The 15,000-nt window shown below is 38.9% G+C and overlaps 1 protein-coding gene across 3 annotated transcripts in view; it reads right to left on the bottom strand.

Moving 5' to 3' along the window:
* Positions 1-15,000, bottom strand: part of fars2 (phenylalanyl-tRNA synthetase 2, mitochondrial) — a 157,131-nt gene that overhangs the window by 55,747 nt on the left and 86,384 nt on the right. For all 3 annotated transcript variants that reach the window (XM_017480248.3, XM_017480275.3, XM_053683850.1), the window contains exon 6: positions 8,080-8,231. In XM_017480248.3, the coding sequence (XP_017335737.1) occupies positions 8,080-8,231 (152 nt within the window). The remainder of the gene's footprint in view (positions 1-8,079; positions 8,232-15,000) is intronic.

Here is a 15,000-nt window from a genome sequence, read left to right as displayed (position 1 = left end):
ATTTGTGCCACACACAAGGTACATTTTACAGACAATTACAACTTGATTCAGAAGTCCAGAAACCCGGTTAGAGCCGATAAAATCCAACATTGCTCAAGCACAAATGCTTGAGGCAAATCTGCTTCATGGCGTTTCTCACCTGCCCAGAGCTTTCAGCGCTAACAGCAGTGACGGCAAGCAGCGAACCCTGCAGTCTCCACGCTGAGGGACTGTCCTCACGCTGATAAATAAGACGGAGGAAATGAATGAGCTTATGGCTAGGCTTGGCAAGCGCCGTGCCTCAAGAAAGCTCAGTCCCTTTCTTCCCAGGCATGCCATGAGCATATGAGCATGAGTGGTCACATACGGACAGTACAGACCACCGTGTTACTATTTATAAAAATTCAGCTGTTTGAAATAGTTGGTGGACAGTCTGAGAGAAACTGAAAAAAAAAAATGTGAAGAAAATGTCTGACAAATTGAATTACTGTTAAATTAATACAGTATCCATTATCTTCTTTTTTTTGAGAAGTAGCTCATTATTGAATTTTCCACACAAATTTGCCACCTACAAGAGGTTTTCACTCACTTCAAGAAAAAATTGCTTTCAAGATTCTGAGTCTTTTAACAACTATTTATTTTACAAGGTCCATGAACTTTTCACAAGAAATTGTGAATGCGCTTAATACTTAAAAAGTATAAATACTTTTGCCCCAAAAACCAGGGCTGTCTCAGGCAACAATCAAGCCCTGCTGGAGCCATGCAATTTCTATTTTAAAACCAAAAAGAGGCTGAAGATACACAAAGGCAACGGAGGCACACTAAGAGTTCACTATGATGTTTATTCGAAAAACAAGACTAGACAAAAAGTATCGATTTTGCCAGATCACAGACGTTCTGGGATGGGAAAAAACGGCTATTTTCTGCACTGAGGAAGTCTTTTTCATTGGAAAAACAAAACAAATCAGTAAGACCATTTACTAAGCTGTAATAGCTAGAATTTCTTACTAGGTTAACAATAACAAAACGGCTTTTCAAAATGATGATTTCTCAAAACAATGAGTATGACAAATACTCTCAAATCTCAAAATAATGAATTAGTGTAGCTCAATAAACAGAATATGGAAGTCCAATTCAGCAACTTAAAAATAATTAAAGCATTTAAAGTGGGAAGAAAATGTCTTGAAATTATGAATGGAATAATTCAAACATTTCTAGTCCTCACAAAGAAAGGGGTGGAGTCCCACTTTTTAGCCCCACTGATCAAGATTTGGAATTAAAACTGTGAAGTCTGACTGACAGCCTTTACGTCTTAAAACATAGTCGATATTCAGTCAATATTTTATCTAAGCATATTTATTCATTGCATTTTAACTGTTCTGGTTACTCTGTAAAATCTTTTATAAATACTTATTATTATTATTATTATTATTACTACTACTACTACCCATCTCTACAACAGGTCCAACAAGTAATAGTACATCAAACTGTTTCACATTTAATTGAAAAACTGATTAATACTGCATCTGAAACATTTCTTAAATGTTCTTAATGTACAAGTGTTTCTCAGGTATGCAATTTTAAAAATGTGGCACGCTTTGCTTTCTTCAGTTCTTCGAAGTTCTTCATAACAATCGTAACATATTGTAAACAATAATCATAAAATTTCCGTGACTGCAGATAGTTTACGTCAAGTGCCATATTAAATCTGAGCCACAGCACGGCCGTGCATCTGAAAGCTGTCATGACACAGCGCACATGTATGGAGACACACGACATATCCCTGACATAATGGTGTCACAGTAAATATACAAAAAAAAAACAACAACAACAAAAAAAATAAATAAAAACAATATGCAACAGTCACAAAAAGAACGGAAGAAACAAAAGCAAGCCAAGTCTATGTTCAGCTCCAACATGCCATATATTATCACTAAACTAGTTGTTACTGTCCCACAGATGAGCCTTTCAGTGTGAAATGATGGATTCTATCTAAGCATGTGGCTTTGTATAGAGCGCAGTGGACAAAAACTACTATTTTTCTATCTTTAATGGTTATAAAGTGTGCATTCATAGATAATGGACCAGAATAATCAGTCATGTGATATTTGTACACATACACACACGCATGTTTTTTCTGCCTCTCTCTAGATTTATGGATGCGTCCTAATTTATTGAAATATACTCGCTCACTCTCAGTAACCTCTTTATCCTGGTCAGTGTTGAGGTGGATCCGGAGTCCGGGGAACACCGGGCATGAGATGGAAACACACCCTGGATAGAAATCCAGTTCATCGCAGGACACCATGCACACACTCGTTCACACCTAGAGCCAGTTTAGAGTTGTGAATCCACCTACTGGCTTGTTTGTAAATAACTGCGAGAAAACCCACTCAGACTAGGGGAGAACATGTGAATCTCCACATAGACAGTAACCCCATCTCAGAATCGAACCAGGGACCCTGAAGAAAGCAGCACTCCTTCAATAGACATACTTAATCTAATGCTGAAGTTTGAATACCCATCCATTCATACATCTTCCATACAGTTTATCCTACACAGGGTCACGGGGAGCCTGGAGGCTATCCCAGGGAGCTCGGGGCACAAGGCAGGGGACATCCTGGACTGGGTGCCAACCCATCGCATGGCGCAATTACACACAATCACACACTATGGACAATTTGGAAATGCCAATCAGCCTACAATGCATGTCTTTGGACTGGGCGAGGAAACTGGATTACCAGGAAGAAAACCCCTGGAGCACTGGGAGAACATGCAAACTCCACACACAGACAGGGAGGAGGCAGGAGTCTAACTTCCAATTAGAATCGGGGGTGGGGGTGAAACATCTGTTTCACAGATGTTCCATTATCATCACAAGCAACAATAATAGTTATTTATGATCATGAAGGCAAATCTTTCACCATTCTTGAGGTCAGGCTGATGTTGTGTGAGGAGGTCTGGAGTGCCGTCGGTGTTCCAGTTCATCCCAAAGGGGTTCAGTGGGATTGAGTTCAGGACTCTGTGCAGGACATTCGAGTTCTTCCAATCCACACATGTTTTGGACCTCTTAGTTCAAGTGAAGGGGAATTATAATGCTGCAGCATACAGAGACATTCTATACAATTGTCTGCTTCCAGTATTGTGGCAACAGTACGAGTGTGATGGTCAGATGTCCACAAACATTCTATAGTTTATAGTATATATAGATACATCCGTGACAGCAGTACAAGTGTGTGTATTTCTAGAACTTTCCTTTAACAGGACTGACAGTTCGACTTTTGTCTTCATCATCCTCATCATTATATTAGCAGGCTGCAAAAGTGCTGAGTCAACACTACTGCAATACAGCAAAAATGTGCGGATATCAGGGCATTGCATTATTTCCACAAAACGACATTTTTCCAAAGGTCACTGCGCAAGAGGCCCAGTCGAGACGTGATGGTCCGTCCTCTGTCATTACTCATGGTGTTTGAGGACAGGCGGAGAGGATGGAGGTGAATACAAGCAGAAACGTCCGCCCCCTTCGGGCAAATGCGATAATGCAGGGTTCTGCAGCAAAACACATAGTTACCAGCCCACTTATCGTTTTACTCACACTCTCTCACATACACACGTGCAAACAAGACAAACACACAGACACAAAAAAAAAAAACAAAAGCAAGTAGGAATCAGGAATGCCTCTCATGTAGCCAGATACACATTATGAAAATGAAACTAGGGAAAAGCACATATACAGACAAACGCATAATAATGACTTTGCTGCTCGCCGACCCAGCGTGGACTCTCATCACCTCTGTTTGCCTTTTTATTTATGGATGTCATTAAGCTAGAAGGAGGGAAAAAGCTGCTATTTAAAAAAAGATTAAGAGAGAGGACAGAGATAAATGCTTGCAGTCTTTTTTTTTACGCACTGCAGGTCTTGGATCTCTCTCTCTGCCTTGCTGTTTCTCTCTCTCTCTCTCACACATACACACACACACACACACACACACACCCATGGGTGAACGCCTCCCCATCAGAATGGATATCAAAGGGGCAAAACAGGGTCAAAGCGAGAAAGAACAGGAGAGCGAACAGGAGAGCTAATGTGTTTGGTGCTTACTAAAATGAGTGCGATATCTGAAACACTAGAAAGTTCAAAATGGAGCCACTGAGAGCGTTTAAGCCTGCCTCCTCCTGTCATTAACACTGAACTAAACTGCATCATCGTATTACATGCCACAGCATCATCTTGCCCTAATGCTCCCACCATTAGCTCATAGAGCACAGCAGGACACAAATTGGCCATCAAACAGGAAGTGAGAGGTGATCACTGATCGTTAAATATACTGTCAAAAATAATCAGGGCATAGTTTTAAGCATAGTTGTCTGCAGCAGGAAGAAAAATCAACCTGTGCTTTTGTTTGTGCATGTGTGAATTTGACCTTGTGCCTGTGCTAAAGCTTGATCATCAGATTCTGGAGTAATGATGAGGCCTGTATTCACAAGAGTAAAGTGGAGTGTGTATTTGGGTGTGAAGCAAGACAGTACATTAACCAACTACAAGAATGGCCAGAGCTAACTTCATCATTTTCATTTCTACACAGGTTTCTCCCAGTTTAGTCCTAACCAATTCCCAGCTGCTCGCCAGGTCTGCCCTATTAGCTATCAGTCTGAAAGGTTTATGGTTAACATGTGAGAGACGGTTGCTCTCGGAGAGAGAGAGAGAGAGAGAGAGAGAGAGAGAGAGAGAGAGAGAGAGAGAGAGAGAGAGAGAGAGAGAGAGAGAGAGAGAGAGAGAGAGAGAGGGAGGGAGTGCTGCGATGGTAAAAGGAGAGAGACTAACATGATCAATAAACTAAAAAGAAAACAGAACATCAATGGGTTGACTCTAGACCCCTGAAAGCAGTGGCAGGGGAAAAAAATGGTGTTCATCCTAATGATATCCCATACAATGTTCAGATAATGTTTATGCCAGACAATGTCTCCCAGCCCTTCCTGGCTAAAACAGCAAGAAGCATTAAGGAGCAAACAATAATATAGACAAAAAAAAAAAAAAAAACCTTCTCTGTTTCAAGGATCTGAATAGACCTTTTAAAATGGGAAACTGAGGAACTCTTTAAGCCTGAGTGTATTTATCTGTCTACCTACTTAACTGTCTGATATTCTTTTTCAGAGTTAGAGTTTTATTGTCGTTGTAGCCATATACAAGTATACAGTAGAGTGAAATAGCGCTCTCCAATCAATCAATGCCTTGGTGTGATATTACAGTGGTCAGAGACAGCGGTGTACACAATCGAAATGTAATGTAAAAACTGAGGGAGACAAAGTGGCAGTGCACAATATACAATACAATAAATACAACCAATGGGACAATACAATAAATACAACACAGAGCATTAAATACAACACACAACCAAATGGTGACATGGTTGGTGTGTGGTGAGTAGGCCATCAACACTAGGAGTACAGAAGATCCTGAGTTATAAAAGATACTGTGGCAGTGCTTTAATGATAAGTAATGAGAGGAAACAAGATAAGGAGACCGGTTGGTTAATGGTTAAAATGGCTAGTGTGTGATGGGGTTGTTTACGTTAACTTCTTGGTAAAAAAGCTTACTTTGAAGCTCCTTTGATGGCTCTAGCTTTACAGCATGGTTCCACTTGGAACCTTTTCTGTTAGGTTGTCAACCCTGGGGGCAAAACCCTATCTGGGATCGCCTGAAATGCAAATTGGGATGCGGCAATTTTATCAACTAATAAATAATAACCATCTCTCACCTATCCTGGCCCATCTATGCCCATAATCTAAACAACACATTGGGTGATATTTTAGGTAATATATCCTACTGAAGCTGTGTGCTATCGGACATAGGGATGAAAATCACATGGGATTAATGACCTCTAAGAGATCATATACATCGGTAATGCATGTTTATAAGAAATCTACAGTACAAATATTTGCTGGTTATATTTACTAAAGCAAGATTGCTCACATACCGTAGACATGACAAAGGCAATTTGTGTAAAATGAGTTTCATGCACGTCAAATGCATTATGGAATGGAGATGGAATGCCTGATTTCAAATGACGCCTTCTGACTTTGATAAGCACCAGCATGACACTCAAGGCCAGTCCTCTCATTAGACCTGGTGAGTATAGAGTCCTTACTGATGAGGGTTTACACACAGAGATTCATAAAGCCATTATGTAAAATGTGTAAATGCCATATGCAATCTTTCCCCCTTTGAGCAATGATAATCGAATCCATCGATCCTTCCTGCCTTCCTTCTGTGCATCCATCAATCAGCCCTTCTATCCCTCACTCTCTCCATCCATCCACCCACCCACCCATCCATCATTCCTTCCTTCCTTCTGTCAATTCATTAAACAATTCTTCCATTCCTCCTTCCTTCCATCCATCCATCCACCTTACCTTCAATCCATCTGTTCATCCAGCCTTTCTTCCTTCATTCTATCCTTCAATCAGTCTTTACTTCCATCTTTCCTTCTTTCTGTCCATCTTACCTTCAATCCATCCATCCTTCAATCAATCAATCATCTTTCTTTCCATCTACCCATCCATCCAACCATCCATCCTTTGATCCATCAATCAGTTAGACATGTAAGGGTTTTTAAAAGGTACCTATTTGGCACCTTGACAGGAAGGGAACCATCATGTTGTATGATCTGTCCCTGGATCATAAACAGCCTATCATATGCCTTGATAAAGGAGTGTGCACGAGTGATAAGCAAACATTCAATAAGAAGTTGCGTATCTGTGGGGTTCGGCTGCGCCATCGCCATGTGACATCAGAGCACATGTGGAAATGAGTTCAGAGCCTGCCGAGGAGATTGTGAATAAAAAAGGACGTGTCAGCTCACCAGCGTGGCAGTTTCTTTGTTTTCTTTTCGTCTGACCAACATCAGAACACCGTTGTGTGTAAGCTCTGCAGCAAAAAAAAAAACAAAAAAAAAAAAAACGTCCCAGCCAAATACGGAGAAACAAGCTGCAAGAGACTTGTAGTGCAAATGCGCAGTGTTCCGCACATGTACAGCGCATGTGACTCTGAACAGCGGGCGAGGAAGAAATGAGACATTTCGCCGCTTTTTGTGTTTTCTGTTAAAATGTCGGCTCTGCGGAGGACAGTGAGTGTCCTCAGAGCAGGAGCTCGGCTCGTCAGACGCGGACCCCAACAGAGTTTTATCCGGAAGTAAGTGTTAACGTGAAAGTTTTATACAGAGCTAGGCTAACTATGCTAACAGGCTGAGCACAAACCAGAGCACCAGGAGTCCGATTCTGCGCTATAATGCGATGTTGATCTCCCTTACAGTTTGCCTCGATTGTTCTATATTTACACTTTTATTTATAATTGCACACATTCTGTAACATTTTATTTATTAAGTTCAAGAGTTTCTTAAATACTTATTTATTTGATCTTCACATAAGATACAACAGAAGATATTTGTTTAAATTATATTTTGTTTTTGACTGTTAAAACTAAAATGATTTGTTGGTCGTCTAAATAAAAAGTGGGTAAACTAAAAATACAGTGGTTAAATTCAAAAACCTTTTTGTTCTACTGCTCTTTGTTTAAAAAAAAAAGATTGAAGCTTATCAATAATTACTGATATTGAATGCTATGAAACATTATAATGTGATAAATGTTTTAGCTGTACCGCCCAGCCCTAATCAATCCATCCATCCATCTACCAACCTACCTAACTACTTACTTACCTACCCAGCCACCTATCTACACTCTTGGCAAAAAGACAAGGGCTCCTTGAAGGTTCTTTAGATTGTTAAAAGTTCTAGCCAAACAAAGAGGGTCAAACAAATAAAAATCCCTAGATGGAGCCTGTTTTCTAAGAACACACAGATTTCCAATGTATTTGATACTGATAGAACTGCACACCGGGGGAGAAAGCAAAGATCCTGTTGGGTGTACATGCTTCTACAAGCCTCTACACTTTTATTTTACGACTTTTCATTATAAACATATTCATTAAATGCTTTCTTTTGTCTGGATTTGAGTGTTCTGCTTTTATTTTCCTTAGTAGTGGTACAGTCACTTCCTGCACAAACAAACAGTAATAAAATAAATGTTCTTGCTCTTACTTTGGATGAGTGAACTGGTCCTGCAGTGTGACCTTCTCCACCAGATCTCCTCCGATGCTGCGCACCAAATCGTAGAAGTCGTTCTCTGTATAGCCTGCAGCCGGCAGCCAGAAGGAGATGTCGTTGAAGAGTGGTGGGTATTTACTGAGGGCCTGAGACACACAGAAATACAATCAGGGTGCTAATAGCTGAGCCGTACACTCAGTGATGCATATCTCACACCTCCAGTTAATGCATCGTGAAGATTTAGCCGAGCTAAAAACACAGTGAAAGGAAAGAGGCAATCCGTAGATTTGTGTTTCTCATCAGCACTTAATTCTAAGATAGTACTAAATAACAACATCGTACTGTATCACTTTATTAGAGGTATATGAACCTGCTTGATGATCTAGAAGATTGGACACAAAGTGTCTTGAAAGCAGGCGGTCATCAGGTCAGGTGACTGAGAACTACGCTCTTGGGGAAAGAATTCAACCCAACAACCTAAAAGGTTTATTAATTGGGTCCCTTTGGGGAAATTCTTAACAGTTCTAGGCAGAACCTTAACAACAGACCTTTCAGGAAAAGTTCCAAGAAGAGCTTCTTTAGAAAGCTAGAACTGTTAATCATCCGAGAAATAACCCCTTGTTACTAAAGGTGGAAAAGTGTATACTCCAGCAAAACCTCCTGCACTCCAAAATTTTACAAAATGTACAACTATTTTGCATTTTATTTAGTTTTGTAGCGCATAGTTTGGTTTTACTTGAGTTTTTGATATTAAATTGGACCCAGTAGTCAAGTACAACAAGTTGAGGATATTTTTTTTGAGCTTGCAATGAGAGTAAAACTGTTAAAGCTATAAGCTGAATGTCATGTTTTAAAAAATATATATATTTACTCTATTACTATCTATTAATGATATTTACATTATTTTACATTTCCTTCCCTCCATCCATCCATCCATCCATCCATCCATCCAAGTGCCAATTTCATATAACTAAATCAAACTAAGTCTTGTTGAAAGACAAGCGAACAGTTCCTCTGATGCCTGCCAACTTATTTTCTCCAAGTCACGAAACACTATCCAGCACTGCACAGATATACTGACAAAACCACAAAACCGTCTGCTACAACACACCATAATGACCAGCTGGTTGTGTTATTCCGGCCATTATCAATTCTAAGCTCGTGGCTATTCATGCATCTAAATCCTCAAAAGTGTCAGAACATCTGCATAACTTTTCAGTGCTCAGTGCACATTTATGTCCTGATATATAGAAATAAATCAAATTATGAAACTGGAAAAAAAAAACTGTCTATCTGGAACATCAGAAGGGGAAAAAAATACATATTTTTTATAACGGTGGCGATAATTAGATTTGATCTGGGTCTCTTCTCTGACAGAAGCATTAAGAAGAAAAACAATCCAGCCATAAAAGGCATGGAATATGATCGTGATACTGAATTACTAGATGTTTTTGTAGAGGAAGAAGTGGAGGCTTTAATAGAGAACAAACAGAAAAAAAGAGTAATTCACACACACACAGAGAGAAAGAGAAAAGAGAGAGAGAAAGAGAGCTTTTTTTAAAGGCAGCAGGCAGAGGCCAGCATAAAGGATGAGGAAACAGATTAAAAAATTGAAGACTTTAAATGAAAGTACGATTTCTCTCAAAGACACACAAATTCAACAAAATAACACTTTCAAACAGAGAGCAGCCCTGAATAAATAGCAATGAGAAGCAAGTGTCCTGGATGTACTTGTTATTTCTCATAAAGTTCATTAAAAAGAACGTTCATACAGAAGAGGCTTGAGCTCAGTGTTCAGACTCAGACGGGGTATGATGAACGCGTCTCCATGTCTGTTCTGAAGCCTGGGGTTTCATTTGCACTTGTGCCTCAGGGCCAGTCTCCTGTAGCGCATGAAGTCCCTCTGTGAAGAGATAAGCCTTTCACTCTTACCAGATCTCACCGCACACACGTGATATCGTGTTTACAAGCTTTCTGTACAGAATACCAAGCAGAATGAGATGAAAGGTGTTCTTAGGGAAGCTAATGCTTGATAACATGACGTTATAAGTGTGTGAGTGTATGTGTGTGAGTATATATATATATATATATATATATATATATATATATATATATATATATATATATATATATATATATATATATATATAAAGTGGGGGAAAAAAGTATTTGATCCCCTGCTGATTTTGTACATTTGCCCACTGACAAAGAAATGATCAGTCTATAATTTTAATGGTAGATTTATTTGAACAGTGAGAGACAGAATAACAACAAAAAAATCCAGAAAAACGCATGTCAAAAATTTTATAAATTGATTTGCATTTTAATGAGGGAAATAAGTATTTGACCCCCTCTGCAAAACATGACTTAGTACTTGGTTTAAAAACCCTTGTTGGCAATCACAGAGGTCAGACGTTTCTTGTAGTTGGCCACCAGGTTTGCACACATCTCAGGAGGGATTTTGTCCCACTCCTCTTTGTAGATCTTCTCCAAGTCATTAAGGTTTCGAGGCTGACGTTTGGCAACTCGAACCTTCAGCTCCCTCCACAGATTTTCTATGGGATTTAGGTCTGGAGACTGGCTAGGTCACTCCAGGACCTTAATGTGCTTCTTCTTGAGCCACTCCTTTGTTGCCTTGGCCGTGTGTTTTGGGTCATTGTCATGCTGGAATACCCATCCACGACCCATTTTCAATGCCCTGTCTGAGGGAAGGAGGTTTTCACCCAAGATTTGACGGTACATGGCCCCGTCCATCGTCCCTTTGATGCGGTGAAGTTGTCCTGTCCCCTTAGCAGAAAAACACCCCCAAAGCATAATGTTTCCACCTCCATGTTTGACGGTGGGGATGGTGTTCTTGGGGTCATAGGCAGCATTCCTCCTCCTCCAAACACGGCGAGTTGAGTTGATGCCAAAGAGCTCCATTTTGGTCTCATCTGACCTCAACACTTCCACCCAGTTGTCCTCTGAATCATTCAGATGTTCATTGGCAAACTTCAGACGGGCATGTATATGTGCTTTCTTGAGCAGCGGACCTTGCGCGCGCTGCAGGATTTCAGTCCTTCACGGCGTAGTGTGTTACCAATTGTTTTCTTGGTGACTATGGTCCCAGCTGCCTTGAGATCATTGACAAGATCCTCCCGTGTAGTTCTGGGCTGATTCCTCACTGTTCTCATGATCAATGCAACTCCACGAGGTGAGATCTTGCATGGAGCCCCAGGCCGAGGGAGATTGACAGTTCTTTTGTGCTTCTTCCATTTGCGAATAATCGCACCAACCGTTGTCCCCTTCTCACCAAGCTGCTTGGCAATGGTCTTGTAGCCCATTCCAGACTTGTGTAGGTCTACAGTCTTGTCCCTGACATCCTTGGAGAGCTCTTTGGTCTTGGCCATGGTGGAGAGTTTGGAATCTGATTGATTGATTGCTTCTGTGGACAGGTGTCTTTTATACAGGTAACAAATTGATATTAGGAGCACTCCCTTTAACAGTGTGCTCCTAATCTCAGCTCGTTACCTGTATAAAAGACACCTGGGAGCCAGAAATCTTTCTGATTGAGAGGGGGTCAAATACTTTTTTCCCTCATTAAAATGCAAATTAATTTATAAAATTTTTGACATGCGTTTTTCTGGATTTTTTTGTTGTTATTCTGTCTCTCACTGTTCAAATACAACTACCATTAAAATTATAGACTGATCATTTCTTTGTCAGTGGGAAAACGTACAAAATCAGCAGGGGATCAAATACTTTTTTCCCTCACTGTGTGTATATATATATATATATATATATATATATATATATATATATATATATATATATATATATATATATATATATATACACACACACACACACACACACATATACATATATATACACATATACATATACATATACATATATATATATATATATATATATATATATATATATATATATATATATATATATATATATATATACACACACACACACACACACACACATATACATATATATACACATATACATATACATATACATATATACATATATATATATATATATATATATATATATATATATATATATATATATATATATATATATATACACACACACATACATATGCGTGTGTGTGTGTGTGTGTGTGTGTGTGCAGTTTCTTGTAACTACATGACATTCTCATTTTAGGTTTCACCCATCTATGGTAATAGAAGTCGTTAATAGATATTAATATTACTAAATAAATAACATATGAATAAATAAATAACATGAAACAAATAAATGTATATGTACATACAGTGGATATAAAAAGTCTACACACCCCTGTTAAAATGGCAGGATTTTGTGATGCATAATAATAATAATAATATAAAAAAATATTAATAACATAAAAATAATCATAATAAATGAAACCACGATCATTCGTGTCAGAACCTTTTGGGGAATTGTTTAGGGAAATTTTTTTAAAATAAAACATTTATAATATAAACGGGTTGCACAACTGTGCACACCCTTAAACGAATACTTGGTGAAATACCTTTAGATTTTACCTTGACATTCAATCTTTTTGGGTAAGAGTCAGTCAGTTTGGCATATCTTAACTTAGTAATATTTTGCCATTCTTCCTTGCAAAAGAATTCTAACTCAGTCAAATTGGTTGGGTATTTCCTGTGTACATCTCTCTTCAGGTCAGCGCACAGAATTTCAGTTGGATTTAGATCTGGACTTTGGCTGGGCCATTCCCAAACCTCGATCTTGTTTCGGTGAAGCCAAATTATTTATTGATCTGGAGGTTTGCTTTGGGTCGTTGTCATGCTGAAAGGTGAAATTCCTCTTCATTTTAAGTGTTTTAACAGAAGCCCTAAGGTTTTGAGCCAATACTGACTGGTATTTAGAGCTGTTCATTATTCCCTCCACCGTATAAATAATTTATAAATAATACAGATATTAGAACAATCTAAAAATAAAAATATCAAACAAATTCTTTGAATTGAACTGATTAAATAAAAATTGTTTTGTTTTGAAAAATAGGTCAGCTTCATTCATCATTCATAACAAACAGAACAGTATTGAGAAAGCAGTTCTTTCCTGTTGCCTTTTCCAGTTTCATCAAACTCGAGAGGTACAGTCTCGGTGTCTCTTCGGGTCCCTCTGAAATGACGACACCAGGAGAAATGCCAAAGCTCATCAAAGTAAAGAAGATGAGTGGGAATCAGTGATAAAGATCCAGCTGACACTGACCTGGATAACCTGCACTGGAACTCATTCATTCACATTCACTTCACAAAATCCACGATTTCCAGTCCTTCGAGCCAGAGTTGGAGCAGAGAGAGTAGCAGCCAGTAACCTCGAGTCAACGAGTCCATTGGACCAAATAAGAAAGATATGACAGATGGAATAAAAATATAAAATGTTAAAGAAATGAAACAATCAAGTCTGCCGCTTGGTCAGTAAACTAATTAAACATACTTAGAACCTCGGGAAACTATGCAGTTCCAACACCTTATACACCAGCAGAACAAATGACTTCACATTTTTAAGCCCCTCCCACAACTAGGGTACTTCAAGCTTTGGTCTTTGAGGTTTACCAGTAATGTGACATATTGTATTTTCAGTCTATCTCAAAATGCAAATATACTGTTCAATGTGTCTTTCTGACAGAATTTTGCTGAGCTTCACTGTTAAACCTCGAAGAGTAAAACATCAGCACACTGAAGTGACCACAAGAGGAAACGCTAATGTCAACAAAATAGAATAAGGGGTGAAGCTGTAGTGACTCAGACATGATGGAATTGCTGAGGATTTGTGCCAAGGACGAAATCATTCATCAGAGGAATGGGAATGATTATGGTCCGGAAATTCTCGGATGCAGCGATCGTGAGCAAATCAGCAACAGATTCAGAGAATGTGACATAAGTACATTCAAGATGGAACAGGACTTGTGGGAAATAGGAAAAGCATGCATCCTGATAAAATACTGTTTCAAGGTCTCAGGGTGTGAGTGTATTAGGGACTTTTAAGCAGGGTTTACAGTGTGTGTGTGTGTGTGTGTGACAAAATCAACACATCGTAAAACTGGAGTTTCCCTGTATTAAGTACTTTTTGGGCAAACAACCCCAAATGGACATTGAGAATTTACAGCTACCGAAAGCCTTGACCCCCTTACATTTTAATACTATTTCAGATTTATATTATAGGACTACTATAACATGTGTACATTTTACTATGTCAGTGATATAAATATTTGTTGCATCATCGATTAAAAGCTAAAGGAATATTCTCTGCACTGATTTACCAGTCTAGTAGGAGGTGTTGTGTTGTTACAGATAGATAATCCATGCTGGGGTGGTGAGATATGGTCCAGTGTGAATTTATACTTGATGCTGATTTCGCATGTGCATGCAGAAGCAGCAGCAATGCGAGAGGGATTATTCACACACTCACTGCGTGTCCTATGTACATCTGGACGATTTAAAAGCATTCACTAGACAGCACCTCAGAGCCAATGATGCCCAGTCCGTCAGTTTCCAAGTCAAGCTGTAAAAATGTTTAGTGATTTCATGCACTGTGATGCTAAACACACTGACGAGCTCTTTCTCTTTTAAATTTTTCCGCCATCGTCGTGATTGTTGTCATGGACTGGGAAAATTTTTATTGCTGAACTATGCTAGTGCTGTGTGTCAGGATAGTGAAAAAGACTCAAATAACGTACGCTATAAACATGACTTACTGAATGTGACTCCCAGGAACAAAATCCATCAGTGGTCTTAGAATGCATAATATGACGACGTCGTGCCACTGTAACCAAAGGCAGTTGACGGCAAACTTTTGGCAAACCATATTTGTATGGCAGTAGCAATGGAGAAATGTAAATGAAATGGATCATTTGATGAACTAAGCAGATAACAGTTTTTTATTAATAATTTTATCACATTT

This window comes from Ictalurus punctatus, chromosome 1, assembly GCF_001660625.3.
Source record: "Ictalurus punctatus breed USDA103 chromosome 1, Coco_2.0, whole genome shotgun sequence".
NCBI lineage: Eukaryota > Metazoa > Chordata > Actinopteri > Siluriformes > Ictaluridae > Ictalurus > Ictalurus punctatus.
Note: the sequence above shows the minus strand (reverse complement) of the source record. Positions and strands in the feature narration are given on the sequence as shown.